This window comes from Argiope bruennichi, chromosome 6 (assembly GCF_947563725.1).
Source record: "Argiope bruennichi chromosome 6, qqArgBrue1.1, whole genome shotgun sequence".
Lineage (NCBI taxonomy): Eukaryota > Metazoa > Arthropoda > Arachnida > Araneae > Araneidae > Argiope > Argiope bruennichi.
The window spans coordinates 108,050,398-108,066,832 of record NC_079156.1 but is presented as its reverse complement, the minus strand read 5'-3'; the positions used below and the strand labels follow the sequence as shown (position 1 = coordinate 108,066,832).

The following is a 16,435-nucleotide window of genomic DNA, read 5'->3' as shown; positions in this document are numbered from 1 at the left end:
AGAGATCACATTTCAAATTTTTGATCGATTCTGGCTCTGATGTTTCATGCATACCACTCAACAAAAACCAAAAAAATTTAAAACCTGATTCTCTGCAACTTTTTGCAGCTAATAACTCCAAAATTTATACTTATGGATCTAAATTATTAAATGTGGATTTAGGCCTCAGGCGAAATTTTCCATGGAAATTTTTAATTGCTAATGTGCCTGTTCCAATAATAGGGGCCGATTTTTTACAAACCTTTAACCTATTAATAGATCTCAAAGGGCGCAAACTTATTGATAATGTAACTAAATTTACCCAATCCGGAATAATTTCAAAATCAACAAATTATGCATCTCTAAAACTTATTTCTGGTGAATCAGTATACCATAAAATTTTGGAAGAATTCCCAGAATTAACAAAATTGACATTTGGGTTAAAACCTGTTAAACATAATACGGTGCATTTTATCGAAACAACCGGTCCGCCTTTCCATAGTAAACCTAGAAGGCTAAATCCAGAAATGTATGACGCCGTCAAAAAAGAATTTCAGTTCATGATGGACCAAGGCATATGCCGACCATCAAAATCACCTTGGTCATCTCCCCTTCATGTCGTTACAAAAGCTCAGGCAGCATTCGACCTGTGGGTGACTATAGGAGATTAAATGCCTGTACGGTACCGGACCGTTATCCCATACCCCATATCCAGGATTTTTCCAATGCACTCCACGGAAAAAATATTTTTTCGAAACTGGATATAGTCCGTGCTTATTTTCACATACCCGTGCATCCGGATCATATACAAAAAACCGCAGTTTGTACACCATTTGGACTGTTTGAATTCCCATTTTTAAATTTTGGACTATGTGGGGCAGCACAAACTTTTCAGCGATTCATGAATGAAATCCTGGGAGATATTAAATTTTGCTATGTCTATTTGGATGATATTTTAATATTTAGTTCCAGTCAAGAAGAGCATAAAGCTCATTTACGAATCGTACTGGAGAGATTAAATACATATGGACTAATCATAAATGTTTCAAAATGCATATTTGGCGTCTCAGAAATTCCTTTCTTAGGTCATTTAATTACTAGTTCGGGGACTAAACCTTTACCCGATAAAGTTCAACCAATTCTTAAATATCCGCAACCAAAAACAGTAAAAGATCTTCAAAGATTTTTAGGTTTTTTAAATTTCTTCCGTAGATTTTTACCGAATATACCAAAACATCAGGTATATTTAACTTCATATTTAAAAGGCGCGAAAAAGAATGATAAAACGAAATTGGACTGGTCAGATAAAGCGGAAGAAGAATTCCAAAATTGTAAACAATTAATCGCAAATGCTGTTTTATTGGCACATCCAAAACCAGATGCCACATTAATTTTACAAGTCGACGCTTCAGACTTTGCAATCGGTGGGTCATTGTCTCAATTAGTAGATGAAGAATTGCAACCACTCGCATTCTTTTCTCGGAAACTCTCCCCAGCAGAAAGAAACTATAGCGCTTACGACAGAGAGTTATTAGCAGCTTATGCTGCCATCAAACTCTTTAGGCATATGCTTGAAGCTAGAAATTTCTCTTTGTTTACTGATCATAAGCCGTTAACTTACGCTTTCCAACAGCGCTTGGACAAATGCTCTCCGAGACAGGCTAGACAATTAGATTTTATATCTCAGTTTACCACCGATATTCACCACATAAAAGGCTCTGAGAATATATTAGCAGATGCACTTTCGAGGATAAACGCAATAAACATGCCAAATCCCATAGATTATAACGAAATTGCACAAGCACAACAAATTGATTCTGAATTAAAAAATTTAATCGATAATTCTTAAACATTACAATTTAAAAGAATTGCTTTTCCAAATTGTGAAACTCCCATTTATTGTGATGTATCAACAGGTACAGCTCGACCTTATATTCCTGAATCATTTCGTCAACAAATCTTTGCATCACTACATAATTTATCTCATCCTAGCATTCGCAGCACTTCAAAATTAATTCGATCGCTTTTTATTTGGCCTTCCATTCGAAAAGACTGCAACAATTGGGCTAAGCATTGCATCCCGTGTCAAAAATAGAAGGTAATTCGCCATACTAAAACCCCAGTAGGAAAATTTGTAGACCAATCACAGAGGTTCGAACATGTACACCTGGACCTTGTAGGCCCTCTACCTCCTTCTCAAGGAAACTATTATTGTTTAACAATGATAGATAGGTTCACGAGATGGCCAGAAGCCGTACCAATTCCAGACATGACAGCACAGACAGTAGCACAAAATTTTTTTAAGCACTGGATAGCCAGATTTGGTTGTCCTGCAAGAATTACTACTGACCAAGGCAGACAGTTTGAGAGTGATTAGTTCCGTGCTCTCTCTCAACTACTAGGAATTAAAAGGATAAGATCTTCTCCTTATCATCCTCAGGCCAATGGTCTGATCGAAGAGTTCCACCACCCATTAAAGGCAGCTTTGAAAGCCTACAGCACAGATCAGTGGTCTGCAGCACTGCCCACCTTGTTACTAGGATTCCGGTCCGTCTTCAAAGAGGATCTGCAAGCAACGACAGCTGAGCTGGTATATGGCAAGTCTCTGCGACTACCAGGAGAGTTTTTCGATCCAACACCTGTAGACGCATCACCCAAGCAGCTCGTGGAGGACTTGAAACACCATTTTGCAACGATGAGACCAGTTCCAACGTCCTGTCATGGCCAAAGAACAATCTTTGTGCATCCTCACCTCAACGAGTGTTCACATGTATTTGTGAGACATGACGGTGTACATAAACCTCTACAAGCACCATATGATGGACCTTACAAAGTTCTTGTCAGACGACAGAAAACTTTCGATCTCGAGATCAAGGGAGCTTCCCATACCATCTCTATAGACCGTCTGAAACCTGCTTTTATAATTCCTCCTGAGTGTTCCAGTATACCACCGGCCAAGCAAGAAGCAAGTTCCACTACTAAGTGTACCAAAACACTTCCAGTTGAGACATCCATCGTCGTTACAGCAAGGCAAACAACACGCTCAGGCCGACAAGTTCGACCCCCACGTTGTTATGTCCATTTCCAATGAGACTGCGGAGGGAGTGTGCAGCGGCCAAACAGGCGATAAATGACTGTTTGTTTCGCCAACTGGCGATAAGCATCAATCATACCTTTGGAGATGAACTTTGCTCTCCAACGGATACGAGTGACTCACTTCCTGCCTTCGCCAGCTGGCTTAGAACGTCTGTCTCGTGCTGGTCGATGGAATTATGGCCAATGTATCATATTCTATATTTGTTAATTTAATTTGTAATTCAAATTTATTTTTGTTATTTACATGGCTGGCAGTTTTCATTAAGTAAAAATGTTTTAATACTTTAATTTAAAGTAAATTTGGCAATGCGTGTTAAACCACGCACTAAAACCTTAATAGAATAAGATTGTCTAAAATACGTATTTTGTTCTCAGGTTCTGTATTAGCTGAATATTAGTGATTAATCGCCAAAGTTCGCACTCTAATAGACTATTTCGTAGCTATTTTGCTATCTGCAAAAGTACATTTATTAATAGGTGAATATACAAAATTGCTTCGGGAAGATAATTCTTGCTGGTTTAAAAATAATATTTAATTGCATGACATGTTAAATAATTTGAAATGTTAAATATAAAAGAAAAAGTGATTAAAATATGTGAGAAAAGAGAGAAAGAAACATATGCACGTAACATAAAACATAACAATGGTAACCCAGAATGGAGCTACAATGCCTTAAGAAGATTGAAGATGCATTTAATTATATGAGATGTTCCATAATGTGAAATATTAAATCTAAAATTAAAAGAGATTTTCCCAATGTACACGAATTTTTTTAGGATAATTAAAATAATAACAGTCACAATGGTAACCCAGAATGGAGCTACAATGCCTAAAGAAGATTGAAGATGCAATTGAGAAATGCACCAAGAGGAAAGAGCCTTACATCTCGCGCACTTATGAATATACATTAGACATCAGGGCTAATGAAGTATTGAATAAGTTAAATCAAACAGCCGTCGTATAAATATTTATCAAATAATTTTCTATCGTTTTCTACCTTGTTTTGATGCCAGGGTGGTTTGTTGTAACATTTCATAATAAACAGAATTGGATACTATTTTTTACGTATTCATAGATTTTTAAAATATTTTTTTAGATTTTTATTTTCTCGTATACGTAATAGAGAGAAAGCATTGTAATCGCTAAGAAATTCGAATGTAAATTTTGACGAATCTCCACTTTTTAGACTCCCATGAGTTCAAAGAACACATTTTTGAAAAATGTCTGTCTATCTGTCTGTGAAAAAGATAATTCAAAACAACTTTGAGCTTGACGGATGAAATTTAGTACATGGTCTTTACAACAAATTTGTAGATTTCTATTAAATTTTGAGCCAAATCTATTCAGATGAAGTTTGTATGTCCGGCTGTTTCGAATATAAATTAATACAATAACTTTAAGACGCCGAGAGCTAGATAGATAAAATTTGGAACACATATTTACAATTTATACTGTAACACCTATAAAATTGTGGGCCAAATTCAACAAAATAGTGAAGGTCTGTCTATGTGAGCTTTCAGAAGCATGTAAACTGAATAACTTAAATATATGAAATTTGGTATGTAACTTTGTGACTATAAATGTAGTTCTATGCAAAATATTGATTTCAATTATCCATAGAAAAACACAAATTCAATTTCATTTGAAAATATGCAAGAAAGCTTTGAGTTGACCAGTCCCACTAGTTTTAATTTGGCTAAGCACCTGATATATGAATTTATAAGTGATAATTTATGATAATTGGTTGAAATAATATTCACCTATGATTCCAGTAAAATTTGAAGTAAGATTAAGGTAAGATTTAATTTGAAGATGATGCAATATTTTTACGATTTCATCTCTCAAATCCACTAAACAAAATTCTGGATTCGTTACTAGATGCAATGTTTTGAAGAAGTTCGTTAACAGATAGATTATTTATTATTTAGTTCTCTGAATAAATCAATCTGTATTGGAGAGTTAATAAATAAACAAAAATAATGAATATGGTAACTGAATTAGTTTGAATGGTCTCCCTAAAACGTTTTCCCATATACAATCTAATAAAGGTATTATCCCAAAGAAAGTCTCGCATCGAATTGGCGTGCAATATTTACGAAATATTCAACTCTGTCGTGAATTTAGCATTTTTACTGAATCTATCGTGCCCTCCTTAGCGAGTTATTTGACGATTGATTCCTGATATAAGGTGAATAGTATCCGAATACCGAATTTGTGTAATAGTATCCTAATACCACATTTTTGTAATAGTATCCGAATACCAAATTGTTTGATGATTTCATTCAAAACTGTTCATATACTCACAGAATTCCACATTTAATTTGTTGTATTTAAATATACGTTTTCAAATAATCGCGTTCGCATATTTCTGAAAAAATTAACCTGTTATTGGGTTTGGCTCAAATTTTGATAGATATCTTTGATAGTTATTAAATCTTTGTACCGAATTATATCTATCTAGATATCTCCTATTTGTAATTATCGTGTTAACTTATATTCGAACATCAGGACAGACGAACTTCCTCTGAATATATTTTACTCAAATTTGGAAAGAAATCTGCAAATTTGATGTAAAGACGGTGTACCAAATTTCATTATTCTAGCTCAAGACGTTCTTCAGTTATCTTTGTCACAAACAGACGTACATTTTCTAAAAATGTGTTTTTCGAACTTAGGGAGGTGTAAACTGTGGAGATTCGTCAGAATCTCCATTTAGAATTTTTTGACTATTACTATACTACATATAAGAGAAAGTAAAAAAAGGAACAAGCTAGATGATTGAAATCTAGCATAAAATTTGATATGCCAGATTTGAGATATGTTTTAAATTTTTTAAAAACTAATTCTGTTAAGGGGGGGGGCATGAGATTCAAAATTCATATTGGGCATTCTCTAAGACGGACCTTAACACATAAGTTGCAGAACATCGTTGAAAAGTACCGTTCTCATTATCTCTCATTGGCAAAAAAGTCGTTTGGATAATCTTCGATAAATTTTTTGGAAAAAGCTTTGAAGGTATTTACCGATGAATAGCAAAATTAATAATGAAATTATAAAAATTTACAAAATGATGGACTTAAAGAACAATTTAAAATTATTTAAGGGAATTTTTAATTACAGGAATCTGAGAACTTTAATTTTATAATATAAAGACTGAAATGATTTTGACTATAGTTGAATGTTTTAAATTTAAGTAAAAAGAGACAGGATGGTTGAAAGATTAACATTAATTTTTTGTGTTTTAAATTAATACTTTTATTTAACCAGATTTATTTCTTATTTGTAAAAATCCAATTTTGTAATAACGGTTTCACTTATTTTCTTATGTGCCAGAAAATTTCCATATCTGTGAGTTCTCGATGTCAATAATACTATAGAAAATCTTTTCTAGAAATTATAGAATTCCAATCTAAGTCTTACAGTGAAAAGATTTAACACAGTCTTTAACAAATAACGATGCTTTATTCTACAGGAAAATTCGAATACACAGTAGGAAAATACAGACGAAGCATACACAAGAAAATCACCTGCAGCAAACCAGATGCAAATTCGTAATATATAACTGGAAACAGTACAAAGCACTCAAAGACAACTCAACTATTCTCTCTGTCTCCTCTCGGATTTTTATAACCTCTGTGACAGGACATCAAGCGTTCTAGAATAAACATTGGAAGTCGAATTCCAATGGAGTTATTGTCACGATTCTAGAATATTCAGGATCCTTCAATGTTGTCTGGACCATTAATACAACATCAATTTAGAATCTGTTAGAGCTATTCTGTAAAACTACTTCACTTCCAGAAGTAAATCTCCAGGAAAGGAAGTTAACTCATTAAATATAAATTTAATATTTTAATAACAACATTAACAATAATTTGATAATAACAAAATTTCCTTAATATTCTTTAAATAATTTAATTATTATTTCATCTTAAATTAAATTAATTTTTATTCTGCCATGGCTCATCTGGTAGGAAGTTTCAGATATTATAAGTATCAGGATTAAATCTGGAAAATACTTGTAAATGAAATAAAATTCGACTGCTTAAAACACTCACAAAAATATGTTTTTAAAATATTTTTATAATAAAAATTTTATTTATTACTTAGTAAATTCGCAGTCTATGAAACAATGCCAAAAGATTTAATGCTCTTCAGAAGTGTACGTAGTTAAAACAATTTATATCGCAATATAATGTTGCAAGAGAATTTCTGTGTATTTATTTCACCCAAGAGAGTTTAAGGAATGGATTACATCAATTACCTTGGAGTGAAGAATTATACTAATCTCTGCTATTAATTCCAAAGTTTATTATGTAGATAAAGGAGAAATCAAGCTACGTTTATTATTACAGCAGATGCATTTAATTTCCAAGCTCTAAGGATAAAGAAATATGGATTCGAAGTTTCATTTTAATTATCATTCACGTAATGTTAATTTAATATCATATTAAAAGGAATGAGTAACCAGTGCAACAGAAGAGGCAACGATCTTTCAATGGCTTTATATTGCTAAGATTAAAATGTTATGGAACTTTTCTCTTATGAAAGAATTAATGGTATGTTCATGGAACGTAAGATTTTCAAGATTATTAAAAGTGTGTATTATTATTTTGTGCTATTGTGTATTTTATTCATTGTTCATATAAAGATGAAGATGCGGATTTGCGGTCTCCTTTGCAATATATTCTCTATTTGCACTATTATTGTGTTGTTCTCCCTGCTCTTCTTCAAAATTTTAGAATCGTTTCACCTTTAGAAAATTCACAATTCTTAAAAAAAATATTGTTATGTATCTGTAATATTGATTTCTGGCGCAATTATTCAAGTATTAAGAACAGTTTTACAAATGTTTATTATAGATTTTATAGAGGTAAAAAATGTTGAAAAAAAAAAGTCTCTAAAACACAAGAATTACGATGATATCTTAAGACTCGTATTAGATATTCTTACTAGAAAATTCTATATCCTATCAAAAAAACCATGTAAGCGCCAGTGATCTAAAATATGTCAATCAAGAGAATTCTTTTTTGATTGCAGTGCGAATTGTGTTGTAGCAGAGAGGATATCAATTGTGCCTTGCGGTTGTTTGACTATTTGCTATTTACCTGTCTTATTGATTTCTGCAAATGTTATTTGGGTTCAGCTGAGTTTTGATACCTGAGCTTCGTGTTTTCTAATGAAATAAAGCATAATTATTTGTTATGGATCATTTTAGATTTCTGACGTATCTACACGCATTTGCCAGCAATTTCAGTAATAATATGGTTTGGAAAATATTGGGATGAGACATTTTGACTCGTAATTTGATACTAGGAAGGTAGTCAGTCTCATGTTATTGTCTTAGTTACAGTCTTAATTTATTGAATGGAATTTTATTTGATTGCTTACTTCTCGTAAAATCATACAAACGTGTAAAGACTTTAAGATCTGCAAACAAATTTTTTAATCTTGGAAACAGTTTTTTGAAGGTAATACTTTAGCATTGAAAAATGAGATTATTTGTATGTCAATTTAATTTCTATTTATTCTCAATACTGTACAACAATCTTTATAACTAATAAAAAAATTTTAAAAAACCATCATGTATTAATTTTTGTCGCAATAGTAGATTTCTGTTCTACTTTGAAATTTGGAACACAGATTTACCATTTGTATTGTAACACCTATCAAATTGTGGGCCAAATTGAAGAAGATATTGAAGGTCGGTCGATGTGTACTTTCAGAAGCATGTAAAGTGAATAAAATGTATGAAATTTGGTATATAATTTTGTGACTATAAATGTAGTTGTATGCAAAATTTTGATTTCAATTATCTAGAGAAAAACACAAATTCAATTTCATTTGACAATAAGCGAGGAAGCTTTGAGTAGACCAGCCCCAGTAGTTTTGTTGTTTCTAATGGCACTTGTCATGGACATGGATTTTAAGCCAAGGGAGCGTATCTTGTTTTTTAGTAGCGCCAACTAGGGTCAAGAGTACGTCGTAGCTACTCACGCCTCCCATTCTCTTGCACCACCCTTTTTTACAGAGGGACACATTCACACATAGAACATAGAAGGACAACCATGTCTGAACCCGGACTCGAACCCAGGACGCCCTGATCACGGCGAAGACAAGCTACTCCTATGCCAGGACGCCGGTACTACTTTTAATTTGCCGAAGCACCTAATATATGAATTTATAAGTGATAATTCATGATAATTGGTTGAAATAATATTCACCTATGATTCCAGTAAAATTTGAAGTAAGATTAAGGTAAGATTTAATTTGAAGATGATGCAATATTTTTACAATTTCATCCCTGAGTTCCACTAAACAAAATTCTGGATTCGTTACTAGATGTAAGTTTTGAAGAAGTTCGTTAACAGATAGATTATTTATTATTTAGTTCTCTGAATAAATCAATCCGTATTGGAGAGTTAATAAATAAACAAAAATAATGAATATGGTAACTGAATTAGTTTGAATGGTCTCCTTAAAACGTTTTCCCATATACAATCTAATAAAGGTATTATCCCAAAGAAAGTCTCGCATCGAATTGGCGTGCAATATTTACGAAATATTCAACTCTGTCGTGAATTTAGCATTTTTACTGAATCTATCGTGCCCTCCTTAGCGAGTTATTTGACGATTGATTCCTGATATAAGGTTAATAGTATCCGAATACCGAATTTGTGTAATAGTATCCTAATACCACATTTTTGTAATAGTATCCGAATACCAAATTGTTTTATGATTCGATTCAAAACTGTTCATATACTCACAGAATTCCACATTTAATTTGTTGTATTTAAATATACGTTTTCAAATTATCGCGTTCGCATATTTCTGAAAGTACGTTCTGAAAAAATTAACCTGTTCTTGGGTATGGCTCAAATATTGATAGATATCTTTAATAGATATTAAATCTTTGTACCGAATTATATCTATCTAGACATCTCCTATTTGTAATTATCGTGTTAACTTATATTCGAACATCAGGACAGACGAACTTCCTCTGAATATATTTTACTCAAATTTGGAAAGAAATCTGCAAATTTGATGTAAAGACGGTGTACCAAATTTCATTATTCTAGCTCAAGACGTTCTTCAGTTACCTTTGTCACAAACAGACGTACATTTTCTAAAAATGTGTTTTTCGAACTTAGGGAGGTGTAAACTGTGGAGATTCGTCAGAATCTCCAATTCTAATTTTTTGACTATTATTATACTACGTATTAGAGAAAGTAAAAAATAAAAAGGAACAAGCTAGATGATTGAAATCTAGCATAAAATATATGCCAGATTTGAGATAGGTTTTAAATTTTTTTTGACTAATTCTATTAATGGGGGCATGAATTTGAAAATTCATACTGGGCTCTCGTTAAGACGGACCTTAACACAAAAGTTGCAGAGCATCATTGAAAGGTATTGTTCACATTGTCTCTTATTGACAAAAAAGTCGTTTGGATAATCTTCGATAATTTTTTTGGAAAAAGCTCTGAAGGTATTTACAGATGAATAGCAAAATTAATAATGAAATTGTAAAAATTTACAAAATGATGGACTTAAAGAACAATTTAAAATTATTTAAGGGAATTTTTAATTACAGGAATCTGAGAACTTTAATTTTATAATATAAAGGCTGAAATGATTTTGACTATAGTTGAATGTTTTAAATTTAAGTAAAAAGAGACAGGATGGTTGAAAGATTAACATTTTTTTTTTGGTTTAAATTAATACTTTTATTTAACCAGATTTATTTCTTATTTGTAAAAATGTAATTTTGCAATAGCGTTTTCACTTATTTTCTTATGTGCCAGAAAATTTCCATATCTGTGAGTTCTCGATGTCAATAATATTATAGAAAATCTTTTCTAGAAATTATAGAATTCCAACCTAAGTCTTACAATGAAAAGATTTAACACAGTCTTTAACCAATAGTGATGCTTTATTCTACAGGAAAATTCGAATACACAGTAAGAAAATACAGACGAAGCATACACAAGAAAATCACCTGCAGCAAACCAGATGCAAATTCGTAATATATAACTGGAAACAGTACAAATCACTCAGAGACAACTCAACTATTCTCTCTGTCTCCTCTCGGATTTTTATAACCTCTGTGACAGGACATCAAGCGTTCTAGAATAAACATTGGAAGTCGAATTCCAATGGAGTTATTGTCACGATTCTAGAATATTCAGGATCCTTCAATGTTGTCTGGACCATTAATACAACATCAATTTAGAATCTGTTAGAGCTATTCTGTAAAACTACTTCACTTCCAGAAGTAAATCTCCAGGAAAGGAAGTTAACTCATTAAATATAAATTTAATATTTTAATAACAACATTAACAATAATTTGATAATAACAAAATTTCCTTAATATTCTTTAAATAATTTAATTATTATTTCATCTTAAATTAAATTAATTTTTATTCTGCCATGGCTCATCTGGTAGGAAGTTTCAGATATTATAAGTATCAGGATTAAATCTGGAAAATACTTGTAAATGAAATAAAATTCGACTGCTTAAAACACTCACAAAAATATGTTTTTAAAATATTTTTATAATAAAAATTTTATTTATTACTTAGTAAATTCGCAGTCTATGAAACAATGCCAAAAGATTTAATGCTCTTCAGAAGTGTACGTAGTTAAAACAATTTATATCGCAATATAATGTTGCAAGAGAATTTCTGTGTATTTATTTCACCCAAGAGAGTTTAAGGAATGGATTACAACAATTACCTTGGAGTGAAGAATTATACTAATGTCTGCTATTAATTCCAAAGTTTATTATGTAGATAAAGGAGAAATCAAGCTACGTTTATTATTACAGCAGATGCATTTAATTTCCAAGCTCTAAGGATAAAGAAATATGGATTCGAAGTTTCATTTTAATTATCATTCACGTAATGTTAATTTAATATCATATTAAAAGGAATGAGTAACCAGTGCAACAGAAGAGGCAACGATCTTTCAATGGCTTTATATTGCTAAGATTAAAATGTTATGGAACTTTTCTCTTATGAAAGAATTAATGGTATGTTCATGGAACGTAAGATTATCAAGATTATTAAAAGTGTGTATTATTATTTTGTGCGATTGTGCATTTTATTCATTGTTCATATAAAGATGAAGATGCGGATTTGCGGTCTCCTTTGCAATATATTCTCTATTTGCACTCCTATTGTGTTGTTCTCCCTGCTCTTCTTCAAAATTTTAGAATCGTTTCACCTTTAGAAAATTCATAATTCTTAAAAAAAAAATATTGTTATGTATCTGTAATATTGATTTCTAGCACAATTAGTCAAGTATTAAGAACAGTTTTACAAATGTTTATTATAGATTTTATAGAGGTGAAAAATGTTGAAAAAAAAGTCTCTAAAATACAAGAATTACGATGATATCTTAAGACTCGCATTAGATATTCTTACTAGAAAATTCTATATCCTATAAAAAAACCCATGTAAGCGCCAGTGATCTAAAATATGTCAATCAAGAGAATTCTTTTTTGATTGCAGTGCGAATTGTGTTGTAGCAGAGAGGATATCAATTGTGCCTTGCGGTTGTTTGACTATTTGCTATTTACCTGTATTATTGATTTCTGCAAATGTTATTTGGGTTCAGCTGAGTTTTGATACCTGAGCTTCGTGTTTTCTAATGGAATAAAGAATAATTATTTGTTATGGATCATTTTAGATTTCTGACGTATCTACATGCATTTGCCAGCGATTTCAGTTTGGTAAATATTGGGATGAGACATTTTGACTCGTAATTTGATACTAGGAAGGTAGTCAGTCTCATGTTATTGTCTTAGTTACAGTCTTAATTTATTGGATGGAATTTTATTTGATTGCTTACTTCTCCTAAAACCATACAAAGGTGTAAAGACTTTAAGATCTGCAAACAAATTCTTTAATCTTGGAAACAGTTTTTCGAGGGTCATACTTTAACATTGAAAAATGAGATTATTTGTATGTCAATTTAATTTCTATTTATTCTCAATACTGTACAACAATCTTTAAAATTAATAAAAGAGTTTTAAAAAACCATCATGTATTAACTTTTGTCGCAATAGTAGATTTCTGTCCTACTTTGAATGAAATTTTTCGAAAGAGTGTCTGTTCTTCTATGTACATGCGAATATGATAATACAGAATCACAAGAAGCTAAGTGGATGAAATTCGCCATATTGTTTTATCCCAAGAATTCTGAATGTTTATAGCATTTTGAACGAAATCATTGTTAAGTTGACTGTATATTAGTCTATTCATTCATGTGCGCGAGAGCGACATAACTAATTCTAAATGCATGAATTTTAGTCTGTGATCTTTGTTCTAAAACTGTAGAGTATTTTCGAAACGGAGACCAAATACATCAAGAGAAAAATTGATATTCCATAAAGGACATTCAACTTTCTCCGTTGGTATTTCTAGCCAAGATTTTGCGTATGAACATTAATAATTCATTGAATGGAATTCTTACCAACAACTCAGGTAATTAATCAATAAAATCAAATTTTAAATTCCATAATAATTGCATTAGCTGCTACTGAATTTAAGAAACAATAGATCTAATAAATAAAAAGTAACAAAAAATAATTAAAATAAAGGGATTTCTTCTGTTTAGTGCACGAATAAAAGTATGTTTAATTCTTTTTAATTTAATCAGTTTTTCAGAATATTTTTTAGAATTCAAAATAGAATATAATAATAATAAATAATTTTCTGCGGCAAGTAGAGTGATTCATACTCAGATCTCGTGATTTTTTTTATTGAAAAAGAATATTCTCCAAACGATAAAATCTTTTTATCGACAGGAAATATCATTCGATAAAAAACAGAAAATAAACAGAATTTTGCCTTTCATTTCACAAATAAAAAGTACTTACAAATATATTTAAATTAAATTTATTAATTTTTACAATTTTTTTTGTTTGCATATTATAACTGTAATACATAATTTTCTCTAAAATCTAAAATGATTTAGGCATTCATAATGCGGATTTTTTTCCCCTTCGTTGAAAAATAAAAATAAATGTAATGACGAAATAGAAAAAAAAACTTTTTATTGACAGAAAACTCCACTCTATAGAATAAAATGTAAAAAAACAGTTGCAGTAAATCAATTTTAGCTATTTAAAACACCAATAAAAGTTAGCAAAAAATTTTTATAATTTAAATTATTATTTTTTACAGACTTTTTACTCGCATTATATAGCAAATAATAGTCTGATTCATACATTGTTTTCAAGATTCTTCTTTTTAATTAACAAATAATAGTAATCAAAAAGTACAAAAATATTTTCTTTAACATGGAGTTCCACTCAATATTTATAACCACAGCCTCAAAAATTCAGAATCTTTTTTGTCTGCTTGAACATACATTCCACCTGAAAAGAAGCTGAAATGAGAGCATTTCCAACACAACTTTTATATAGACTCGACTTTTTTTTATTCACACTTTTATTCATTCTCGTTTTATTTTTCTTACTAGATCTTTACTGCATTATCTATGATGAGAAAAAAGAATGGAAGTTATTTATTTTCTATTAACCAGAACATAGCAACCGGAAAACAGCTGACTTCCGACGCTTGTTAACATGTTTAATTAGATAAGAAGCAGAAGAAAATTAGACGAACTCAACTGACGAAAAATTAATCTGACAGGTTTTTTGCTCATAGTTTGGGGACTTTCTAAAATGATTATTTTTAACATTTTTTTTCTTTTATGGAAAGGAGAACAAATTAAAAGACAGCAATTTTTTCTTCTTCTTCTACTGCTTTCTTTTACAAAGAATTTTTCGTTTAGAAAAATATTCTTCTTCGCTTCTGTTTATTGTATATAAGCGAAGTTCATTGACTCTTTTTTGGACATAATCATTTAATATATAATTTATATTCTTTTTTAATTTATACTTTTCCAATGCTTTTATTTAATTATGATATTGGTAATAAGTCCTAATGATTCTTCTAGAATTTTTTTTTCTTTTCGTAAAGTTGCCGTTTTAATTGTTCAGTATGGGCAAAATTTCAATTGGTAATTGTATATTCCATTGAGATCATTCTTCTAATATTAATAAAAAGTGTAGCAGATGTTTCGTGCAGATGTTCCATGTCGTTTTAATTCGTGTTCTTTTTTAAACAACACCGGAAGTTTTAAAAATCTCTTTAATGTGCTTTTTGCTTTATATTTTTTATCAATTCCACTTATGTGAGCCACTAACATTATGACTTCTTCCTGCAAGTTATTAGTTGTGATTCAGTTTGAGTATCCTTTTATAATCACAAAAATAAATCAACTAACCGTACCATTAAATTATTTTAATAAAGTCATATTAATAAACTAGTAGTAGAGTCAAGCAAGCTTCCCCTTTAAAGGTGTAAAAACATGTTTTGCAACTTAGTTAACACAACATAAGGATTCTTAATCTTCTATTAAAATATTTAATGAATAAAATCTAATTGTAAACACTTGTTCAGAAACAGCGATTATTAGCGTTTTTACATAAAAATGATTCTTCAAACCATAATTACATTGTTGCACAAAAGTTGCCCACTTTACGTCAGAAATATTTTACTGAATTGAAGCAACAATAAAGTTTTAACTAGGCGAATGGTCCAATTAAGACAATTTGACCTTTTATTAAATTATGCATAGTAAAAATTTAAGAAACAGGTGACATTGATTTGAGTTTAGCTTCTGGAGAATTTTCTATTCCATTTAATATCATTCTTACTATTTTATGATCATTTAATTTCAGTGAATTCTAATTTGTAAATCTTTAATAAAAATAATTTAATTCATTTGTTGACTCTGTTTTCCTTATATTTAGATTTCTCTCGGCTTTTTCTTAAATTAAAATTCTTGACTTTAGATTATTTATTTATGCTGTGACGCTGATTAACATTATATAATTACTTTACAAATGTGCATTTTGAATTTTAAAAAACGCTGCAACTGCGCTCTTTCATATTTCTCAAGTATTTCCTTAAAAGTGGTCACTTTCTTTAAAAGTCTCTTAATTAAGGAAATCTAAATGTTTATCCTAGACTGATGTGGCTTGAATTCCTTTAACATGTATAAGTTTTTAGAGCTTTGGGTTTCAAACGATTAACCCCTCTTTTTATTTATTGTGTTTATTTTACCTTTTGGATTTTAATTTGATTTACTCTTTGAACATGTTGCATCTGCTATTCTCTAAATCTTATTTAAACAATATCTCTGTTAGGTTTTGTGTTTGAATATATCTGCTTAGAATTCCTAATTTTCTTTGCCTAAATTTCTCTATAATTCTTATGCAATTCTACTTCACTTATGTTTTTTTATCCTTTCCTGCATCTAATAATATACGAAAAATCAAAATAA

General features: G+C 30.6%; 1 protein-coding gene across 1 annotated transcript; it reads left to right on the top strand.

Moving 5' to 3' along the window:
• Nucleotides 1–506: 506 nt before the first annotated feature.
• On the top strand, nt 507–3,070 carry LOC129971888 (uncharacterized). The gene is made up of 2 exons (XM_056085864.1): nt 507–632; nt 2,420–3,070. Exons 1-2 carry the CDS (start codon nt 507–509, stop codon nt 3,068–3,070), a joined length of 777 nt encoding a protein of 258 aa, XP_055941839.1.
• Nucleotides 3,071–16,435: the final 13,365 nt, after the last annotated feature.

Bases quoted from the DNA above. Each gene is read 5' to 3' on its own strand.
- LOC129971888 (XM_056085864.1), top strand. From the start codon at position 507: ATGTATGACGCCGTCAAAAAAGAATTTCAGTTCATGATGGACCAAGGC. The intron at 633-2,419 runs GTGACTATAGGA...TATCATCCTCAG, and splicing joins AGGCAGCATTCGACCTGTGG to GCCAATGGTCTGATCGAAGA.